Raw genomic sequence first — 12,500 nt, forward strand, 5'->3', positions numbered from 1 at the left:
AGGGGAAGATATTAGCATACAAAAATAAACAAGTGGACCTTATAAGCTGTATGGTAATTTTACAAGCATGTTTTTTTTCCTTCAGTCCTTTCTTTGTTGCAGTCGATGGTTGAAGAAGGGCCAAGTTAAAAATCTTGCATGGGAGAAAGTTCAGAGAATTGAAAATTCCTGATGAAGAAAAAGCCTTGCTGGAAAAATCCTTTCCAAAATCAACACGATATGTCACAAATTGGTCTTTTAATATTTTTGCAAAATGGCAAAATGCAAGGCTGAACAAACAACCAGCTAACGAAGATTAGCAGGGTTTGACGTGGAACGGGACAAAATCAAGCGTCTAGATAAGAACATTGTTAACATGATGGCAGAGTCGTTTAATCTTTTGGTTTGACAAAATTTGTTGAAGAAGTTTGGAAGGAGAATGGGTAAAAATATCCACCCTGAAATTTGTAATGGCTGAAATTAGTTAATATTCATAAGTCACATGCAGTGTCTTTACATCCGATAAAACACTGCATACTAAATGAGTGTTTTATCAACTGATAAAACAACGCATACTAATAAGGAGGAGATTTATCGATATAAAGTCACTGCACATGGTGTAGTATCGACCATTTGATAGGTCAATTGGCTTATGAATTATTAATGAGTTTTTGAACGATAACAAACACTTTGAGGAGGCTTGAAAGGGGTTTTTAGCTGCGCATGCGTGCAACCTACACACACCATAACTAAGAAACATGTGTCAGCTGAATGAATCAAATTTCTATCAAAACTAGAGCACAACACACCGGAAGTGAAAATAGGCGTAAAATCGCACAAACCTAAAAAAATTGTCTTTATTTCGAAATTTTGCTTGGTGACATGCACATATCATTCACGATGGCACTTCAAATAAAAAAGTTTCAGGAAAAGTTCTCTAATACAACACCTTTTTTCGATGTATTTTAATTAAATTCTACCAGAAACCCATAAGGGTTGAAACGTGTAACGCGCGTTCACAGCTTCCGAATTTTCACTGCGAACTGATTGGTTGAATGTTTCAGTGCCAAGTACCATATTTGGAATCCCCTCGCTCTTGTTGTTCCAAATATGGTACTTAGCAAATTGAATATTCAGAAGCTTGTTTCCTAGCACACAAGGGGCCGTTACACGTTTCAACCCTTATGGGTTTCTGATTCTACTAAATAACTTTTTGTTATACTCCCTAAGAAGTTAAAGAATTTAGGGAGATTTTCAACAAAGAAATAAAAATGATAGGTCACCGATAATTTTCAAAAACTGAAATTTAGAGGGCCTTTTGTGGACCTGGCGTGTTGCCATGGTAACCGATGACGGCATAAGTGCCCTTAAAGTATTACCCAACAATGGCCCAACAATAGAGTTGCAAAGATAATATAGTTTGCCTACACTATAATGTAATATCCTTCTTTGGTATCATTCATCGTTTCACAAACACTATGGCAACAAAAAATCCTTTCGAGCCTCCTTAAATACCTTCGTCTGCTCCTCCCTCAACCCCCATCAAATGTCTATATCAATGATGAGAAAGTTAAAAAGGTTCACAGCCTACCCACTTCCATAGAGACCAGGAATTCTTTTAAAAAATAATGTTACTGCCAGATAATTGACACATCCTCCAGTAAATCCAAATGTGCCACAAGAAAACAAGTACTGAGCAATGTGGCGCAACAAAACTGAATTTTTATAAGTAGCAAGTGACAATATAAGCAACCCAATTATACTTGAGTGTAAACAGATCAGGAGGCATGCAACACCACTGTTAGATGTCCACCGAAGAAACTCATGCCAAAGGAGAGGCAGTCTGTTTTGTGCAATGGCGTGGTGCCGATGAATATGCGAGTAGCTGGACTGAATGCTATGTTCCATCTGCAAAGAACATTGAAGTAGAAACAAACTTGAAGAAAAATCTATCTAATGATGAAGTTGAGACCCAAGGGATGCTGGAGGGGTAAGTGTACCCAACACCATATTGCATACACAGTGTATGTAATAATAATTATTATTTTAATGAATGCCACCTTTTACATTAGCACAGGACTGGGTTCATTAAGGTTTCAGGGTTTTGCAGCTAGACAGTATCAATAATTACTACATATAAAGTGGGAAGAGAATATAAAACTGGCCAGGTAAAGTCCAGGGTCCAGTTGTCCAAGAGCTGATTAACACTAATCAGCTCATCAGAAAAGCCAAAACATGTTAATTGAGAAAAAATTTAAAAAACTGCAATTTCAGTTTTCAGTAATCTAGGATTAGCTTATCAGGGGCTTTAATTTGAGCAAATTTGCCCAAGAATGAAGTGTTTTAAATATAGCTGGCTGGTTAATTTGCCCAGTACCAAGCCCTTGATGAGTGCAAGCAAAGGTACATGTAAAATGGCTTGGTTATCTTGAATACATTTTATTCCATTCTACTTCCCAAGCTTAAAAAGCTTTATCATCAATAACTAGTAATTAATTTTGTTTATAAGTAGCCCTGAAAGCTTAGCAAGGTCCCATCATGACTGAAAATAAATGCAAGTTTATGCTATTTAAAAATAATAATAATAATAATAATAATAATAATAATAATAATAATAATAATTATAATAGTAATAATAATATTAATTATTATGCTAAAATTAGGTCCACTTGGTTAGTAAAGGTAATCGCATGATTTTGAGTGAAATTTGGAATAAATAAGCAAAAGTAAATTTGTCAAAGATGACCAATATTATTTCTAGTCTTTACAAGAGCTGAGTTATTCCAGATTGCACAAAAAATCATATGATTACTTATAACTAATATACATGAAAAACCTTGAGATGGTTAAGCAGAAGCAACTCACGCATCACAAGCATAGCCAGGATTTTTCAAAGGGGCAGTCACACTGTGTCAAACAGAGGGTACTCACCAGATTGTGGCATTTTCGCCACCTTCATGATGTAGGCTGTTTGCTTAAAAAAGTCTTACAAAGGAGGGAGGGGGTCATGGGCACCCCAGGACCCAACTAGCTACGCCCTTGACGCGAATCATGCAATCACACGAAAATTGCGCCATCCAGGGCTTGCATTTGATTTCAAAACAAAAGATTTTATTGGTTCTTACCAAACCTTACTGTCTATTTGCCAATCAAAAGCGAGAATTCTGTGAGTAAATTGCACTGAATTAATTCTTTTTTGCACCGTGTTTACAAAAAAACAGCACTGCTCTCAGTCAATCAGAATCGAGTAATTTTGTTATGTATATTACTAACTCATAAGTTGCTTCCATTTCAAAAAATTAAGGGAATTTTATTAGCGCACAACATTTACAAAGGAGGTTTCGGTTTTTGAGTCATATGATGAGGATACAATTCTCCTGAGGCAGGCATCTGTTTGGTTTCATTCTGATTTTTGTCCTATGAAAGATGCTAACCCATGTTTTTTTTAATATCAATAAGATAAATGTATAGGGCGATTCTCTAAAAAAGACAATTTTCGTATTCAAAGACCAATGCAGTGTTATTGCGTGAAATTGAAAGGGGTTCAGGTTTTTACACATACCTCATTGATGCCTCCCGCTTGATCTGGTATCGACCGTAGCTCTGTCTTTTCGGCATAGAGACTATCCAGAAAGGTTCCATAACCGCTAGTCGACATTACAAACTAACAGCCAGGATGATGGCTGTAGTTTTTTTTTCCACGAAGGTCCCAACTTCCGACCGCCATAGTAAATACTATCAATGGAGCCCAGTCCTCACCGATAGATCTTTTTTCATGCCAAGGGTCAATCACAGACGGCAAAAATACTGCTCATTTCCGTTAAGGGTGGGGTGCCCCAAATTTGAATAGACCAATGATTCAGTCCGAAACAAAAGGCATCATCTCGAGGCTCTTGGGAATAAATGTAAGGATTGTGTATGAGTTTATTCCCCAGAGCCTCGAGATGATTCCAGAGTTTTGAAGCAAGCAGACGTGGACAATCTTCCTGTCGGTGTACGTTAGATCAGTGGCTTGATCTGATTGGCTACGGTCAATATTTTGAGCAAGAGCCGATACAGCGAAGATACAACGTAGATTTGATTTTAGTGGTGCGACGATGCCTTTTGTTTCGGACTGAATTTTCATGATATCGAAATTGGTCTATTCCTCACACGTTGCCAAAAAGCCGGGGCCGGTGCTAACTGTTTTTAACAAATTATTTGCTGGTTAGATCTCCCAACATCCAGCACTTCTACTTTGTTCAGCTGGCCCTTATTTTTTCATTGTTTCATCGTGTATTCATTATTAAGTATCGAACTCTCCATAACAGTTACAACCACTGGGAATGGCATATTCATTCCCTATTCTTCTTTGACTCGGGAATAAAATAAACTGTCTTTTTAAAGGCCTACACACACCCAGAAACTAATAAATTTAAACCATTCTTTCATAATTGCCATCGGCATCTAATTTTGACAGAGCAGAATGGAATATCAATTACTTCGCCCTTGTTTTGGGGTTTATCAACCTCATCTGTCACTGGAAACGACTGAGGAGGTCACTGTGAAGCTTTGAGTTTCCACGCGAGGAAGAAGAAAAACACGCGTGACACTAGAAGATGCGAGAAATCGTTGAATGCTCAATTTTATGTACTGTACTTGTCAATGGCGCGCTCCCTGATCAGTGCCATAATTGTATTCTTGCATATGTTAACTTTTTTGTCTCTGGATCTCTCAGGTGTTAAATTATGTTACTTGTTTACTTTTGTTATGCAAAATCCAAAACGGTATTTGGTAATTAATGGTGCGATATTAACATTCCGATTTCGGTCGTCAAAATACGTTCCTCATTAAAATTCCATTCCCCTAGAGAAAGTGAGCAGCAGTTATAATTGACCATAATTCAGCTGTTCATTCTTCTAAAAGTTCGCTCAACTTTTTGCATTTCGTCGTTCATAAAGACTTGGATTTTCTTTTTTGTACCGACACTGGAGCAGAGAATGGACAAGGAAAGTATTTCGAAGATAAGGAGCGGATTTCGAATGTCGTGAAATTTTTAATTTCGTGGTTAGCTAAAACGGACAAATTTAGCGAAGAGGAAAATTTTGGTAGCAATCATCGATGGATTGTAAGTACTTACGCAAACTTTCTTTGGTTGTTCTATACAAATCAATAACTTTGAGTGCTGAAGCAGTGAAGGTAGAGTAAGCAGTGCAGTGTATCTGTCGTGATATGCAACAATAGGCGCGCTTTTCATGATCATAGTGAATTTTACTCGCACTGATCGCCAAATAAAAACAAAATCTGCTCGTCCCTTCACTCAGTGCAACTAACGTTAACTTAATCTGACTTCAGCTGTATTAGCGTTAATGACTCGTACGACCACTATAATTTGCAAGGTGCGTATAACTCACTGGCCGATTTTCAAACTGTTAGATCTATAGCTTGTAGTAATTAAGATATGCTTTTCGTTTCATGATGGCGATGACGTTGTCTTTGAAGCAAACCACAGTGACCTGACACCTCTTTAACATTCTGAAAAATGCTAGCCATTTACTCACTACTCAGTTAATCGAAAAGGTATACATGACGCCAAGAATAGTTGAAAAACGCTGTAGAGAGATCGCAGTAATTACAAATACCCTGGGCAATCATCACAAAGGAGATAATCCGATGGTGCCTGTCTTTGATGAGTAACAATTCGAGGTTCAATGCTTATCTTATGACATAATCGACCTGTTTAAAGTCGAGGGGCAAGTGGACGTCCGATGCAGTTTATTGTAATATTTGCTAGAGAAATAGGGAGGCGGTTGCCGAAAGGATAGCGCATATATTTTTGGTTAAGAATATCTTCAAAAGCTTCCCCGATGCAGCTCAATGGTTCTTTAATAGATTTAATCCATAGATTATCATAATGAGAAAGAATCGAGTGCTCTTTTGGTATAAACGTTGTCATAGTTTACGTTACTTTCTTCTCCATGCATGTTCTTCGTTGGTCTTCGTTGAGTGTCAGATTATTTAACAGTAAAGTGTAATCTTAAGGTCCTGTTTCTTTGGCGGAGTTCATCTCCTCGCCCTTGCAAACCATTAACAAACACCTTTGTTCAAACATATTTAGACACAAATACTATGAAAGATCTTAAATATTCAATTTGGGTTTCTGCATAATTTAAAGACCTGACAGCGGGCTCCGCTGAAAATTGATTCCAAGCCACATCAGTGGCGGAAGGGTCTTTTACCAGTAGGAATCAGTATTATCATCTCACACTTTGAGGAGTCTCTTCGAAAACCGTTTCATTCAAACAGCATTGGTCAATATAAGAAGTCAAAATGGGCGCCAAACTTTTCATGTATAACGCTCCATCGGTTTCTAAAGCCTTATTAATTTTTCGAAGTTGTCCCTACACATGCAAACTGTTATGGCAGTTACACTTAACCTCAGTGTTTGTCTCTATGTGAAAAAAGACATTGCTTGACAACGGAGTTGCTAATATGATTTTTGACCTATTTTACGATGAGTCACTTTAAAATACCACGCGCGTCTAACTTAAAAGGTGATTAACGTACATTTTAATACGACAACAGAAAAGTCCAGATATTTATTATTGTGCTAAACATCGGAATACACGGTATGACAGCCTATATTGTGATATGTCTTCTCGTGAAAACGATGCCTCAAGACGACAGTTTTTGACCAGATGCCGACATCCCTGGATTCAATATGTTTTAAACTGGGAATTTAGTTGAGCCCCCTGAAGAATCACAAAGGTAATGCGATAAATTAGTCTGAGTTGTGATCGGAAATCTTCGACCATTCGAAAAATCGTCGGAAATTTACGAACACGAGCTGATCAAAGCAAATAATAATTGAACAAGAGGTGGTAACTAAACTTTTGCGGCAGCTGAAACGTTATCTTATGATCGTTTCTTGAACTATATCACTTTATTAATAAGGTAGAGAAAAATGTGTGAGCTGCTTATTATTTATTCTTTATTTCTCTTTCTTTTCGTTATCGTGTACAAAAACCATAAAAACTACCAGAAAACAACTATTTTTAAAAACAAAATTTACAAAGGACGCAAAGGACGATTGGGTTTTCTTTCGAGTTCATAAACTTATGCGTTGGTCTTAAAAAAAGAAACGAAACTTTTTAATGCCCTTTCAATTCTTGGTGCAAAAAAGTGTGGTTTTAAGTTAAGTAAACAAAATCAGCTGAAAGCAAAGAGCTTTGTAACATATTTATCGGTTACCGAAGAAACGGAACGGGTGTGTTAGATATGCATGTATTACTGAGTGAAAGTACATGCAAGAACATTTCTTCAAATTTGCGATCCATTGTAATACCCATCTCAGTTTTCCAGCTCTTAATGCAGTTGTCAAAATCTATGCACAGTGCCGTCCTCTACATTTTCAATATTAGACAAGTGGCTTTACATAGAAGGATTTCAGTCAGTACGCAACCGAACCAGAGTTAAATGGCGAGTTTTATACCGTCAGGTAAGCAGATTGTAAATTGGGCTAAGACTTTGCCTTCATGTGAAGTATGATAAAGCAACCTTCCCTTAGCTACTGTACGTCAGATCTAAAATAAAGAGGCGAACATTTAAGATAAGGTTGAGCGTTCTCAACAAAGAGGCAATCCCGTTAAATGGAAATGAAACACTCCTGCATGAGAGAGTTGGTGCACTACGGATCACTTAATACAGTATTCCATGATAATACAGTTCCCTCTTCATTTACTTTTGCGTAGCTCAATCATTTCCTCTCGAAACAGGACGGGATTTTGAGATGAGTAAAATTTATCAGTAGTGAAACAAGCCAACTGAAAAGAAACTTGAATCCTTCCAAAGGGAGTTAATTTAAATTGCTAGCTCTTGCACTACCGTTAAGGCCCACTGGAGATTCTCTAGGAAGCCATAAACTATTATCGAACTAGTTTCTTTGCCATTTTTTTTACGTTCGTTAAAATTCGTTGGAATAAAAAAAACGATTAATTGAAAAGGTTTTCACATGAAAATTTGGGTTTATCAAACCAGTTGATAAAAGTAAATAAGATTTGTGAGCTTTCTTTACCTTTATCAAGTCGTTGATAAAACCCAATTTTCATGTTTCAATTCAGGCACTCCCAGCCGACGCAGCATCACAATTTCTTTATAAAGTAAAGCCTGGTTTCCTGCATATGATCGTCTGGGTCACCCGATCGCCCTAGTCGTTTCAAATAATGTTTAGAGGCGATCGGGACGATTATATGGAAACACTACACAGGCGATCGCTGACGACCCAGAACTCAATTCTATCCGGACGATAAGGTCGTCTCAGTCGCCCGGGTTGTCAGCGATCGCCTGTGAAGTCCCATATAATCGTCCCGATCGCCTCTGAACATTATTTGAAACGGCTGGGACGATCGGGGCGATCCAGACAAACATATGGAAACCAGGCTTGACTCCTTCATTCGCTGTCAAGTTTAATCATTTCTGTTACGCTGAGATTCGGATAATAGTAGTCTAAATAAAGACCAAACAAAGACAGGGTTAGGTGAGAATTGGTTTTATCTCATGATTCACATGGCTCGTTCGCTTGTGTCGTAACTCATACTCCCATTTTTTTTTGTTTCATCCTCCCCAAACTTTTACCGGGCTTTACAAATTGACCATAGATATTCATTTGGAAAACCAAATTAAACACTTATTGCAAGTTAAAACATCGTGTTTACACGTCAGCGACAAGGAACAATGGATAAATTGTTTTCTTCTGAATGGACAATATTATTGATTCAGTTGCAAATACTGATCACGAATTTAATATGTTCTAGTGATTTTTGAGTCTTGATAATGCATTAGATATTCGTTGAAAAAATATTAAAATTATACAAGAGAATAAATTGTGTTCTTCGTTTAATATTTTAATATTTGTGAAGGCCTTAAACCATGTTTTCCTGGCGTGCTACCCGTATTCCGAAATTGAATTTGAAATAAGTTCATTTGACGTCATTCAGCCTCGGACAGTAAATAAAGTGCAAATAAAGACAAACACTTTTATCAAACAAGTTAATACAATATTTTCATTCGTAGAGCCAAAACCTGGAGCTTAAATGGCTTAAAAATTTGTTGATAGAAGAGCTTTATTTTTTTAGAACTGTTCAGTTTTTGGAAAATGATTTTTTTCAAAATTGGATTATGTGGAAATAAGTCACGGCATGACATTAGAGCGCTCGATCATTGTGTCTCCAAAACAAAGACGTTAGCTCTATGACCGTCGTCTCGCTTGAAACTCTGTGCAAATCATCTATAGCCACAGCAGCCCTCCAAACAAACGTCTATTTTTTTAATTAAGGGAGTCGCTGTGGCTTAATTAACAATTATTCCATGAGCGCGCGTTGGATATGAGATGATAGATAGCCAACGAGGCGCGTAGCGCCGAGTTGGCTATAATCATCTCATATCCAACAAGTGCGAGTGGAATAATTGTTTTTATTAAAAACGCCCCCAAAATATAGAAAACTAGACTACAATAAAAATAAAAAGGCCCAAAAAATCACGCATATGCTTGCCGTGTTTGTAGATCATGGTATAATGGCTCATAACCCATGATGGCATAGCCAATCAAAACTCTCGAATTGCATTATCCAATGATCCAGTTTTTAATAATGCGAATTATTCAATGGCCGCGTTGTATGCTTCAACTGTACATATTTTTGGCAACATGCAGTCATTGATATTCTTGATTCCATTTAGGGTTTGTCCCAGCTGTGATATTTTTGTCTTTCATCGTACTCATTCTCATCGGACTTCTGGGAACTTATTACTGCCTAATCAAGGAACTATGTCCGTGTTCCAAAATGGAACCTGCCCAGCGCAAGGACACTGGATATGAGGAATTGGGAGAGGAACCCCCTCAGGAAATAGAGACTACTGAGGACGAGGAAGATGGACTGGCGGATGATGAAAAAGAAGACCTACAAGCAAAGATGCCAGTATTTCAAACTGACGAGGAAGTCCAAAAGAGTGTGTCTGCATACGGGGATGTTCAAGTTGATACGGGACTCAAGGAAGTTGATCGGGTGCCGATTTTCGGAAGCGTTCACTTACAGGTGGAATATTCAGTTAACGTAGGTCGATTGACTGTCACTATCTTGGATGCCCGCGATATTCCGGGTAAAAGCCGCGGCGGCAGCTCTCAATGCCGCTTCCATCTCGTACTGCTTCCGTCAAGGAAGCAGCGCTTCAAAAGCAAAGCACGGTCCACTGTGAATCCTAAATTCGACGAGAAGTTTGTATTTGATCGCATTTTAGAGCAGGACTTATTTAGAATGGCACTAAGAATCAGACTATATGGATACGAAAAGCTAGGGAAGGAGAAACTGATTGGTGAACTTGTTTTTCAACTGGCTGATGTGGCGCAATCGCGTAATAAACAAATGGATTTCTGGAGAGATCTTAAAGCTCGTCTCAACGGTAGCAGCTCGCCGTAAGAGTCTCTAACCCTTACTAATCTTGTGATCGTTCACATTTCGAATATTTAAAAATTATTAAGAGACTTGCATTCAACATATACTTATGAACTAAAATTCTTGTCATACAACCAGCGTTGTTGGCGTAGAAATGCTGTCAACTCTACGTACGGAGACTTGAAATATTGATGATTATATTGTCAAACACCTAATTACTTGTGTCCTCAAAATCTAGTTTCCCCTTTGGAGTTAAAATTAGGGCGCGTTCGATTCACCCTATTCCGGAATAAGAATACGTGGAGTGATCATGTGATTAAAACGGTATTTTTAGCGCGCTTCGAAGCAGCAAGGATAATAAAAATATGTTTAAAATAGCATTTTAGCGGATGTTTGACAATTTTAATGTGAATCTCCGTAAAAACGAAGGATTTCTAACTTATATTCCATGTATTCTTATTCCGGAATACTGTCAATCGAACGCACCCTTAGTTTCATAGCTCAAATGAGCTCGAAGTGGTTTTTTACCAGTCACTTAGTAAGGGCAAGTCCTCAATGCCACCCACCTACTTCAATTCCTATCCTTTGTGCCCCAAATTGCGACATTTTATGGCTCTTCTTCAAATCACTTCACTTCAGTAATTAAGTGCTATCTTAATTACTAAAACAATAGGTTTAACGAACAACTCGATGGAGGCTTTGCACGCTTCGTACAAGCATTTTATATTTTTGTACATTTCTCATCCCAAATTTATCCCTGGAATGTTGATACACTTTAACTTTCCATGCCAAACAATTAACTTGGAGTAATCGCGAAATTACTACTATAACGGGAAATTACGCCTATAGATACCGTTCTCACAGCCGTCGACGCCGTCCCATGCGTAAACTCTCTACTTTAACTTGCACAGCGCTTGCGTAATTACACTTTTTTGACAACGGTTTCGAAAGCACTGCTATTCTTGTGCAGTTTTGTAGATGTCATTAATTCGGTTAATGTAGGCTTTAGTCTCAATGTAAAATTCTATTTCAAATTTAAACAAAACGGATTAATCTTATTTTATTAAACTATCCTCTATGATTTGGACAATAAATGTATCAAAGATACTATGGTCTCGTTTGTTGAAGTTCCAACTTTGACCAGTTTGCCTTCTTTCTAGCAAGCCTATTATATTTTCTGACAATTTAAGTTTCGTTTATCAACTTGTAACCTGGTTTCTCTCTCTGTTTCAGTTCTAATATATTCCTCGCTTATCCCAAGGGCGGAATGCACCGGCCCCACTTTGTCGTTAAAACTGAGTTTCAGCATGCCAGCGCCTATAGGAATGCCTCCATAGCTACAGTGCAAAGTTCTTAACAACATTCATTTTAATAGTACGTAAAATTTAGGTTTTTAGGCTAAAAAGTGTATTAGAAATCAATAAAATTGTTAGTATTTGTGTTTGTTTCAAGCAAAGGTCACCTAGTTCCAGGCATTTTGAGGCCTATTGTGCTTTAGTTTTTATAGAGGTAAATTTCCGGCTCTTTAGGACGATTTCCTTTTTTGTTTAAATCAATGATTTGCCTAAGGCAGGCGATAAATACAACTGGACATAAGCTACCATTCAATGGAGTCGATTTTTATGGGAAATGAAAACCAGGTTAACAGGAGAGAAACCGTCGAGTCAGTTGAGATCACTTGAAACTCAGCCTACATTCGATTGCAGAGTTGGGAGGGGTAGATGACCACTATACCAGCCTGACTCTCCAAAGGCGTACAGCACAGGGCACAGCACAGGAACCGTGCGTTTACGAGTTGTGCCGAACTTCTGGGCGTAACTACAAAAGCGCATATATACCTCAACGTGACTTATAAGTGGTTTCACATTCCAGATACAATTCAATGGTTTTACCAGCTTCCTGAGAAATGACGTTACGGCGGCCATTTTGGTATTTCTAAACAGTGGAACAGAGGCCATGTTGGTGTACCCAACTAATCCTTCGGGAATTGAGCTCTATTATCATGCAAAAGTTTTCTTTTGTTTCGGTGGAAAAACAAGGTTACTGATCACGTGAGTAAAAACACTCTATATTCCGCATTCCATAAAATCGAAG

The 12,500-nt window shown here is 37.9% G+C and overlaps 2 protein-coding genes across 4 annotated transcripts in view; one reads left to right on the top strand and one right to left on the bottom strand.

Annotated features, from left to right (window-relative positions):
- LOC138026915 (uncharacterized) overlaps nt 1-3,725 on the bottom strand; it is a 6,208-nt gene extending 2,483 nt beyond the window's left edge. Inside the window, exons 1-2 of the mRNA XM_068874370.1 lie at nt 3,542-3,725; nt 1,571-1,887 (exon numbers count right to left, since the gene is read on the bottom strand). Coding sequence (XP_068730471.1) covers nt 1,571-1,887; nt 3,542-3,637 — 413 coding nt within the window. The 5' untranslated portion in view covers nt 3,638-3,725. The remainder of the gene's footprint in view (nt 1-1,570; nt 1,888-3,541) is intronic.
- A 1,088-nt stretch (nt 3,726-4,813) lies between these two features.
- LOC138027146 (synaptotagmin-16-like) lies at nt 4,814-11,511 on the top strand. 3 transcript variants are annotated; one of them, XM_068874659.1, is made up of 3 exons: nt 6,709-6,726; nt 7,353-7,456; nt 9,694-11,511. In XM_068874659.1, exons 2-3 carry the CDS (start codon nt 7,435-7,437, stop codon nt 10,428-10,430), a joined length of 759 nt encoding a protein of 252 aa, XP_068730760.1. In that variant the 5' UTR covers nt 6,709-6,726; nt 7,353-7,434; the 3' UTR covers nt 10,431-11,511. The 3 variants fall into 3 exon arrangements, with proteins under 3 accessions (XP_068730761.1, XP_068730760.1, XP_068730759.1); XM_068874660.1 differs by lacking the exons at nt 6,709-6,726; nt 7,353-7,456 and adding an exon at nt 4,814-5,086; XM_068874658.1 differs by lacking the exon at nt 6,709-6,726 and having other exon boundaries at nt 7,251-7,456.
- Nucleotides 11,512-12,500: the final 989 nt, after the last annotated feature.

Source organism: Montipora capricornis, chromosome 12 (genome assembly GCF_036669925.1).
Source record: "Montipora capricornis isolate CH-2021 chromosome 12, ASM3666992v2, whole genome shotgun sequence".
NCBI classification, from domain to species: Eukaryota; Metazoa; Cnidaria; class Anthozoa; order Scleractinia; family Acroporidae; genus Montipora; species Montipora capricornis.